This window comes from Trypanosoma grayi (genome assembly GCF_000691245.1).
Source record: "Trypanosoma grayi strain ANR4 Tgr_50_V1, whole genome shotgun sequence".
NCBI classification, from domain to species: Eukaryota; Euglenozoa; class Kinetoplastea; order Trypanosomatida; family Trypanosomatidae; genus Trypanosoma; species Trypanosoma grayi.
In genome coordinates, this window is record NW_008825669.1 from 31,820 (window position 1) to 41,490 (window position 9,671).

General features: G+C 50.6%; 5 protein-coding genes across 5 annotated transcripts; all 5 read left to right on the plus strand.

Annotated features, from left to right (window-relative positions):
- Nucleotides 1-232: 232 nt before the first annotated feature.
- DQ04_00501150 (hypothetical protein) lies at nt 233-1,777 on the plus strand (the record flags this gene model as incomplete). The annotated part of the gene is made up of 1 exon (XM_009309130.1): nt 233-1,777. The coding sequence occupies one exon, from the start codon at nt 233-235 to the stop codon at nt 1,775-1,777; it is 1,545 nt and encodes a 514-aa protein (XP_009307405.1).
- A 421-nt stretch (nt 1,778-2,198) lies between these two features.
- On the plus strand, nt 2,199-2,753 carry DQ04_00501160 (hypothetical protein; the record flags this gene model as incomplete). Its single annotated transcript, XM_009309131.1, has 1 exon — nt 2,199-2,753. One exon carries the CDS (start codon nt 2,199-2,201, stop codon nt 2,751-2,753), a length of 555 nt encoding a protein of 184 aa, XP_009307406.1.
- Nucleotides 2,754-3,202: 449 nt separating this feature from the next.
- On the plus strand, nt 3,203-3,913 carry DQ04_00501170 (uracil phosphoribosyltransferase; the record flags this gene model as incomplete). The annotated part of the gene is made up of 1 exon (XM_009309132.1): nt 3,203-3,913. The coding sequence occupies one exon, from the start codon at nt 3,203-3,205 to the stop codon at nt 3,911-3,913; it is 711 nt and encodes a 236-aa protein (XP_009307407.1).
- Nucleotides 3,914-4,756: 843 nt separating this feature from the next.
- DQ04_00501180 (SET and MYND domain-containing protein) lies at nt 4,757-6,739 on the plus strand (the record flags this gene model as incomplete). Its single annotated transcript, XM_009309133.1, has 1 exon — nt 4,757-6,739. One exon carries the CDS (start codon nt 4,757-4,759, stop codon nt 6,737-6,739), a length of 1,983 nt encoding a protein of 660 aa, XP_009307408.1.
- Nucleotides 6,740-7,259: 520 nt separating this feature from the next.
- Nucleotides 7,260-9,377, plus strand: DQ04_00501190 (mitochondrial ATP-dependent zinc metallopeptidase; the record flags this gene model as incomplete). Its single annotated transcript, XM_009309134.1, has 1 exon — nt 7,260-9,377. One exon carries the CDS (start codon nt 7,260-7,262, stop codon nt 9,375-9,377), a length of 2,118 nt encoding a protein of 705 aa, XP_009307409.1.
- Between the last annotated feature and the right edge of the window lie 294 nt (nt 9,378-9,671).

Here is a 9,671-nt window from a genome sequence, read left to right on the forward strand (position 1 = left end):
TCCATGATGTTGTTGTTGCTGTTGTTGTTTTCGTTTCTTCGTGCAATCTCTGCCAATGGCACACGTGGTACCTCCTTGCCCCCGTCCTCCGGTGTATGTATATATGCGTATTGTTGCCCCAGCAGTAGACACCCACACGCACAAAGCGAGAGAGAGAGAGAGAGTGTGTGTGTGTGTAAAGGAATTATTACTTGGAACAAGAAGCGAAAGACTTCAACACTCGGACAGATACATGCAGCTCTCCTGCGGCAACGATGCTGCGAAAACCCCCCAGCAAGAGGAGGTGGTGGCACCGTTGCCTGGGGATGCCCACGACGACACAGAGCGCCACACGGATGGCGCGGCGCCACGACGGCGCTTCCGAGCGGCACGGCGGCGCGAGCAGCCTCCGCATGGGGGGGCATTTGGCTCCACGCAGACGGACGAGCCCCCAAGGCAGCCGAGACAGCGCATCATACGACTCAGCACACTCGCTGCCGCTGTCAACCCGCTTCATCGTTACTTCTCCCTTGCGGTACACAATGGCAGCGCGGACGCGGTGCCGTTCTCTCCGCCGTGTCTTCGCTGCCCCTACTGCAAAGGTTGCCAGCTTCATATGCAGTTCTGTAGCGGGGCCTATGGTATGCGTCACCTCCTGGCGTGGATCATGCGGAGAAAACCACCCATGGCAGGAAAGAGGAGAACAATTGAGATGTACTGCACTGCCGCGAACCGTGGTGTTGTTGCTTCTGCTGCTTCTTCACAGCGTCGTGTTTGCCGCTTCGAGGTTGGTCCTGTGGTGATTACACGACACATTATTTATGCCTCTAGGGATCAAACATTGGAGACATTGGATCGTGGAGGAACAACGGGAACTTTTGCCGGCATGGTTTGCCCTCGACCGTTGAACTTCCTCGATGTCTTCTTTGGTATCTTCTACGGTACAACAGAAAGAGGGAGGGACACCTCGGGGTATCATATTCTTCAGATCACTGCTATGCGTGCCGTGGCGGCGCAAGCACGGGCACTATGGGAGAAGCTTACCTACTCGCCAGAGAGGGACACGGACGCTGTAACTATACCTGCTGGGCAGTACAGGCCAAGGGACAAGAGCATACCACCTCGTCGGGTACCAGTTGACTGGAGATGTCCGGCGTTATTCTTCTCGCTTCTGCCACGCGCCCAGGTGGGAAACAACGGCATCACGTTTGTTCTGTGGCTTCCAGAGCTTGCTCGCCACATCCTCACCGCGTATGTCATGGAGGATGGCGAGTTCTGGCGTGCCCCACACACCTGCGGCCCTGAATCAAAAGAAGAAGACACACCGCCCGAAGCACCACCACTGCAGCCAGAAGCAGCAAAAGAGGAAGAAAAAACTGAAACCGAAAGTGCAAAGAGCCCAGAGGTTCCTGAAGACGCAGCAGAGGCCCCTGTTTCCGGCGAAAAGTGGGAAGGTGAGGTGAAATGTCGCCGCTGTTACGTCCCTGGCAACTGCTGGGGCCTCATCTGCCGCCGCCACCGAGAGGAACGGGACATCACAAACACTATCCTACGCGTGCGCCGCGCATGTGTCAGACGTAGAGTAGTGCGCCGAGCCATTCTCGGCAACAGCGGTGAATGGGGCCCCGAGCCAAACGGCGTTCTGTGGATCAACAGGCACAAGGCACGTGCCCAATTTATGGCGCTGATGGTGGCGTACATGATGAGAAAAACAGTTTGTGGGCCATACAAGCAACGCCATCTCACACCACCGCCAGCGTGCAAGACGGTAGCAGAGGGCACTGTCTATTCGGTGTGATCCCTTTCTTTTTTTTTTTGTTGTTGTTTCGATTCTCACGCTACTTTTTTTTATTATTATCACAGTCTCTCTTCACATTGGATTTGGGCATGGCGAGTAGGCTCGCCACACGGTGCGGCGTTTTCACGCTACCGCGCACGTCGGCCTTATTTGTTTTATTGTGTTTCGTAATAGGAGCGGGGGGTGGGGGATGTTTTTTGGGTGCTTGGCTCTCCGATGACTCAGGGCACTGAGGTTACGTGCCCCACGCAAAGGGTTAGGCCACAGAGGCTCTTGCGACTGCCTGTGGGGTTGATGCTTTTGATTCTGTGTGCGCGCTTCTCACTCATTTTCTCTTTTTGATTTGTGTTTCTCTGTGGGGTTTTGCCTCCAATTTCGACGTCTTCCATGGTGTGTGTAGCGACTGCGCAACAGCAGCAGCATGGAGTCGTCCAACTGGCGGATTGCGGGGTCGCCAACGTCGACGAAGTGGAGCTCTAAAGGGCGCAACAGCTTGGAGCAGTCGGCGCAAGGCAGGCCCAAGGGCATTAGTCTCACCCGCGCGGACGTGGAGGCCGCATTCGCTTTCTTTGATGTGCAAAATAAAAAGGAACTGAAGCCACGCGATCTGAAGGTGCGGCTCTCCGCCTTCTACCCAGAGATGACGAATAGGGAGTTCAAGTTTCTCCTCGATGAGACCACCAACGGAAGATTCACAGCGGATTCGCTCTGGAGCATCATTGACAACTTTCATGGAACAAACACATCGGCGGCGGAGTGTTTGAAGTTTGACCCCGTCAAGGAGGCGTTTCGCATTTACGACCCGCAGGGCCACGGTGTTGTGGACGTTAACGTGCTGGCGAATATTATGCAACGCATCGGGTTGGGCGAGCTCTCGCAAGAAGAGGTGGAGCTGCTGATCCACACCGCAGATTTTGATAAGGACGGGAAGATAAACCTCGAGGATTTCCACAACCTTCTAAAAATTGGCCGGTAGATGAATAGAAGAAAGGAAAAAATAAACTGAAGGGGTCAGAGGGATGAAGTAAGGGGTCTGTATTGCGCTGGTGGGAAGGAGGGATTGAATATTCTGACGTATCTCTCTCTCGCCCCCCCCGCCCGCTCGCTCAGCCTCTTTGAGTGCAGACGTACATCCACATCGGCCCATTGGTACTTGCGAGGTGGGGCACACCTACTTGTGAACGTTGTTTGGTATGACACATGTATAGTTCACGCAGAGAGGAAGTGAGAAAGAAAGAAAGAGAGAGAGAGAGAGAGAGAGAGACTTCCTCACTCAGTGGGTGTGGAGGAGTGCCTCGCACAGTTCTCTCAGTGTGTGCTCCCTTCCCTCTCCACCGTGTCTTTTGTTTTTCTGATTTGCCCTGGTAAAAGTTGGAGTGAATACTGCTAAGCGAGTAAGGAGAGCAAAGTATAACCAAAACGGCAATGGCAAATTTTACTGAAGTTACCGCGTCGGTGCAAGCCCTCCTGAAGGAACTCCCTCATCTGCACATGCTCCCGCAGACGAAGCAGTTAAGGTACCTTTTCACAATCATCCGTGACAAGAACACAACCCGTACGGACTTTGTGTTCTACTGCGACCGCATCATCCGTCTCGTCGTGGAGGCAGGACTCGAGCTTCTCCCAGTGGATAAGAAGGATGTGACTACGCCGACTGGTGCAACGTACCACGGCTGCAACCCGGACGAAAAGGGCATCATTGGTATTAGCATTCTGCGCGCTGGTGAGTCCATGGAGCGTGTTCTGCGTGAGACATGCCGTGGTGTGCGCATTGGGAAAATCTTGATCCAGCGCGACGAGAAGAGTGACGACAAGCACCCTGATGAGCGGTTCAACTACAGCAAGGTGCCCAAGGATGTGGCGGAGCGACAAGTGCTTCTGCTGGATCCAATGATTGCCTCTGGTGGTAGCGCAATCCGCGCCACGGAGATTCTCCTCCGTGACTACAATGTGGAAGAGGAGAGCATCATCTTCCTGAACCTCATCACGTGCCCGGAGGGTGTCCGCCGCTACATGAACAAGTTCCCCAAGATTCAGGTGGTGACTGCCGCCATCGATGATGAGCTCAACAGCGATAAATACATCATCCCTGGTCTTGGTGACTTCGGGGACCGCTACTTTGGTACCCACGAGTAAAAGGGAAAAAAACATTGAAGGAGCAAACAAGGTTTGTGGGTGCAATTGCCGACGATCGTTTATTTCGCATCTCAAACGCTCTGGGGAAAGGAGGGGAGGGGGTGGTTCTAGCTTTTGCGTGGGGGTAGGTGAAAGGATTGGTGAGTCTCCCTGTTGGGAATACAAGGGTGTGCGCAAGTTTTCTTACATACAAGCAAAATTTTTTCCGTTGAATTCATCGATTTGTCATTATTTCCACCATTTTTTGTGTGTACTTCTCTACACATGGGCCCCCCCCTGCATACGCAGGCACTCGGAAAGGGGTGCGAAAGAAAAGTTATCAATGAGGCACGAATATCAACCCAAGGAATCAACCAAACAATCCCAACATGTTACACTCACGAGATGCGACTACGCCCGTTTTTTCACCCTTCTCTTTCTTCCTTGATCTAAGAGCGAATGTGAAGTGTGAATGTGGGCACATGTGGAGAATGCCCTTTTTTTTAATGGGAATATAATTATTTGAGACTGAAGCATTGCGGAGAAAGTGAGGAGACAAAAGGAGAGGCTACCCTTGTTTTTGGCGAAATGGGTTTTAATTTCTGGACAATGTGTATGGGCCTAAACAAAGAGCGTGGTGAAATCTCGCATCTCCAGGTGTGGTGCTAAGAAGTACTTTTCGGTTGATATTATTATTCCTTTTTTTGCTCTCGCTGTGGATTCTCCTGCTACTTCGTAATGGGAAGGGGTCTCCTTTGTGATGTTTCCAGCCTCTGGGAGCTGTTTTTTTTTTTGTTGTTGTTGTGGGTGTAGTAGTGTGAAATAGATAGAGAGAGAGAGGGGGGAGAGGTATCATCGACGTCGATGAGCGGTGTGGCGCCTGACCTTGCGGCGCAGGCGCAGTGTAGGCGGGAGGCGGCCGCCAATCTTGGTCAGTGGCGCGATGTCCTGTTTGCGCTGGCAAAGACGCTGCCCCAGGACATCGGTACGAGGCCCGTGCGGGAGGTGCTGGAGGAACTCCAGCAGAAGAAAGATTCCAAGTTTCTAGGTCTCCTGGAGGCTTTAAACGGAGACGAGGTAAAAAAGGCGTGTGACGTGAATAACGACGAGGCGGTACGGTGGAAGGAGCATGGAAATAAAGCATATGGTTCAGGGAAATTTGAAGAATGTGTGCTCATGTACACCCGTGGAATGATGTATGCAAGCGAAGACGAATCTTTGGCGATGCTCATCTGCAACCGGGGCGCAGCTTTGATGGCGCAGGAGCAGTTTGTTGAAGCGTTAGCCGATGCCCACGCAACCTTCACCCTCACTCCGGACTATTGGAAGGCTTTACAGCGTCGCGGGGCGTGCTTGAAGAGGTTGGGTTTTGAAGTGGAAGGTGAAAAAGACATTGACGCAGCCAACAATGCGGACGTGGGATCTGCAAACGCAGCGGAGGTGGTGACTAAAATTCTCCACGCAGGCGACGGCAGTGGCTGCAGCACGGTTTCACCGGGAACAGATGTCATACCTTATTTGGATGGTATTTCCTATGGGGCGGGTGTGAAGGGTGTGGTGGCAAAGAAACGCTTGGAACCTGGAGAGGTTATTACCGAGACACCAGTTGCGCATGCACTGTATGATGATCACTGGGGATTGCGGTGCTGCTACTGCCTACGAAGGACACGTGCCTTGTATCCGGCAACAGCGTACCGTGCCAAAGGAAAGGTAGCTCGGGGGCTATTTTGTAGTGAGGTATGTGGCAATACCTCCTGGGAGCGTTACGGTCAGTACGAAAGTGGCAATTCGTTCTTTCAAATGTGTCCCGTTGATGCTCTTGTGGCAAGCCGGATGCTGCGTTGTGAGCAGGCTGGGCCAACTCCCGTGCCGCTTCGTGGTGACTTCACAGGTGAGTTGTACCCCGCTTCTGTCATAGGTGGTTACGAGACTCTTGTGAGTCTTTGTGCTTTGTTGTTGGGGGCTGTGAGTGCAGAGGATGCTGATCGTCTACGGCTTGCTCAACGACAAGTCTTATTGTCTGGCTTTGAGATTAGATTTTTCACGGGTTCGCAAATTACGATAAACCCTGAAAAGATGGAGGCGTTTATTGACGAATCTCGCCCCATAGCAATTGGGAAGGCAGTGTGCATGACTGCAGCCCGATTTCGTCACTCGTGTGTCCCGAACTGCTTTGCATCATTTGTCGGGAACCCACTTGAATGCTCACTGACACTCACAATTCGTGCCATAAAGCCAATCCTACCAGAGGAAGAGCTAAACATTGCATATTACAACATGACGACGTACAAGGCTGTTAGTGCTCATACCCGCCGACGTGCCCTTGTTGAGCGTTGCGGTTTTGTGTGCAACTGTCCTGCGTGCCTCGATAACAAGGATGAGCGCGTAACGGTCGATAAGAAGGAGTACTATATTCAATCCAGTGATTTGTACCAAAAAGGGTGTCGGTTAATACGAGAGGGGCAGTGCGATGTTGCTGTCAATGTATTGACGCAGAGTTACACTATTGCTATGGAGCACCTGTGTCCACCGCCACAACCACCTCAGTCAATGATTCCAAAGACCCATATGGCCCTTGCCAAGGCATTCAATCGTTTGAAGGAAAACACAAAATGTGTGGAGCACCTAAAGGCAAAGGTGGAGTTGGATGAACGACTCTATGGGGAAGACCATATTGAGTTTGTGGATGACTATATCCGCCTTGCATTCTTTGAGTCCACTGAANGGATGAACGACTCTATGGGGAAGACCATATTGAGTTTGTGGATGACTATATCCGCCTTGCATTCTTTGAGTCCACTGAAGAGGGAAGAAGAATGTATGCAGAGAAAGCGGTGGAGATGTTGACCCGTTTCTATGCTCCATCGAATCAACTCAGTGCTCAGATTAAACGTGTGCAGTCCTTTGTGCTACGGAGTCATTCTTGACGCGGTAAATGAATACATTTGTTTTGGGCATATCCACATGCATTTCTCTCTTTTTTTCTCGCTCACACTGTGCCTGCCCAGAAAGAGGTGAGGGGAGTGAGAAGAAGGAGATGCTGTGTTTATTCCGGTTCGAAAATCACACCCACGAAGGACTTTCATTGTCCTTTTTTGTTTTTTGTTGTTGTTTTGTAAAGATGAAAAAAAAATTAAGCTCTTGTTGTTGTCTGCGTTGGCGATGAATTGGGGGGGGGCACCCCGGGGGAGTGCCTTTCACCGTTGCGCTGCCCATTTGGGGGTGGGGGAGAGAGGCGCAAGAAAAATTGTCTTGCTTTCTTTTGGGGTTTCTCGTTCTTTCTTCCATCGGTATAGATATAACCCCCTCTCTCTGTAGGTGTGGGGGTGTCTGTCGCGAAAAANTCGGGGTAAAGGGGCTTTTTGGTATGTTCCACCCTCCGCGAGTCGTTGGTGTTTCTCGTGTCGTCGCGGCGCTGCAATGCCAAGCGCGCTTCTGTGCCACTGGTGGCGGTGGCGGTGATGGCGATAAGGGAAAGGGAGAAGCTGACGAAACGAAGGGAGGGGCGAAACCGCCACCAATTAATAAGAGGGACTTCGCGTCACCGAATCTATCATCCGAGAAGCGCTACCCTAAAGGCTTCGATGCATTCTATTCCAAGTTCATTTTGGGAAAAATGGCCTTCACTCGCATTCCAGCAGAGTCAGTGAATCGTGCATATGCCATGTCCCCTGATGAGCGTATTCTGACAAGCCAAATGGCCGCTAAAGCCCTAAAGTGGAAGCGAATCCGCTTGTTAGGAGTTTTTTCTATTCTCCTAGCCGGTGTGGTCATGGCGCGCATTTACATTGCGCAGTCGTACATGGATGGAAATATTGACAACTATACGGCTGTTGTTGTGGATCTGGTGAAGCATACGGCGGCGTTCATTAATGAAAAGGGTGAATGTCTTGGTATGCGTAATTTTGTGGACTATAGATCTTTTGAAGCCTCATGTGATAGCGACAAGGACATCCTTGTGCATTTTTACTCCTACTACCCATGGGTTCCTATGTTATTGCTCTGTCTCTTGCCTGTATTGGCGGTGACAAATTCGGCATTTAGCGGATCTGTAAAAATGGCATCTGTGGCGGCCGAAAAGAGTCGGTTTAATTTTAAACGTGAATTCTCTGTATCCACCCGCTTGGCCGACGTAGCAGGCTTGACAGAAGCCAAGCATGAAGTGGTAGAGGTTATTGATTTTTTAAAAAATCCTGGTCGCTACAGAGCGCTTGGGGCAAAACTGCCTAAGGGTGTCCTCCTAGATGGCCCCCCTGGTGTAGGGAAGACACTCCTTGCAAAGGCAGTTGCAGGTGAGGCAATGGTGCCTTTTCTTAGCTGTTCGGGAAGTGAATTTGAAGAGGTCTATGTTGGGGTTGGGGCGCAGCGTGTTCGAGAGCTCTTTAAACAGGCACATGAATGTAAGCCTTGTGTGGTATTTGTGGATGAAATTGATGCTTTTGGTAGAAAAAGAAAGACTGAAACTGGTGGAGGAAGCTCTCGAAGTACATTAAACGCTTTTCTTTCAGAGTTGGATGGATTCAAGGATGCTACGGGAATTATGGTGTTGGCTGCCACAAATCGTTCAGATATTTTGGACAATGCTCTGACGCGATCAGGTCGTTTTGATCGAAAAATAACATTAGAAAAACCCTCGCATAAGGATCGGGTTGCAATTGCAGAGGTTCACCTGAAACCATTAAAGTTGGAGTCCTCAAGCACACTTGGTGGTTATGCGGAAGCTGTTGCGGCACTAACACCAGGGTGTAGCGGTGCGGATATATTTAATATTTGCAATGAAGCTGCTATTCAGGCAGCGCGTGAAGGTAAGGAATGTGTTTCACAGCGTCATTTTCATCAAGCTGTGGAACGAGTTTTGGTAGGATTGGAAAAGAGCGCAGTGAAGCTTACTGAACATGAACGGGAACGTATTTCGTTTCATGAAGCTGGTGTTGTTGTTCTTCATTGGTTTCAGGAGAAGACAGATCCTGTTGTTAAGACGACAATCCTTCCTCGTGGGCGTCATCGCACAGGTGTAACACAAAAACTGCCCCAGACGACATTTATTTTTACTCAGGAGCAACTCATGCAAAATCTGGTAGCTCAACTTGGAGGATATGTGACTGAGGAACACTTTTTTGACGATATTTCCACCTCTGCCGCGGAGGATTTACAATCCGCGACAGACAAGGCACGCCATTATGTCTGTACCTACGGCATGGATCCGGAAAAGATTGGACATTTTGGATACGACTTGGATCAATCGGATAGTATTCAAAAACCCTTTGGTCCTGCAAAGGAGGATATTGTAGATCAAGCTGTGCATCAACTTATTTCCCAGGCTCTTGAGGGTGCACGATTGATTCTTGGGCAATACATTGACAAGACCCGTGCAGTGGCTGGTCTTTTGATGCGGCAAGAAACCCTAACGGCTCATGAACTGTGGCTCGTGCTTGGCGATCGCCCCGTCATGACGAAAGAATTCCGAACCTATCTCGAGAGTTAAACCCCATATCAAACAAAAAAAAATGGAAGGGGAATGATCTTCACACATGTTGTTGTTGTTATTTGGCGGGTGGGTTTGCGTATATGTGTGTGTTATCTTCTTTTCCAGCGTGTCGAGGGCTTCCTGTCGGGGAGAACAGGGTAGGAAAGAGAAATGGTGCTGCCGCGTCTGCATTATTGTGTTTTTGCTCTTTCGCTTTTTCGTCCCACAGACCTCATTAGAAAAGCAGTTCCGGGAAGCAGGCATGCGCGCGTAGGGGGTGGGATGGTGGAGGAGGGTCAAAAAAAAAAAAAA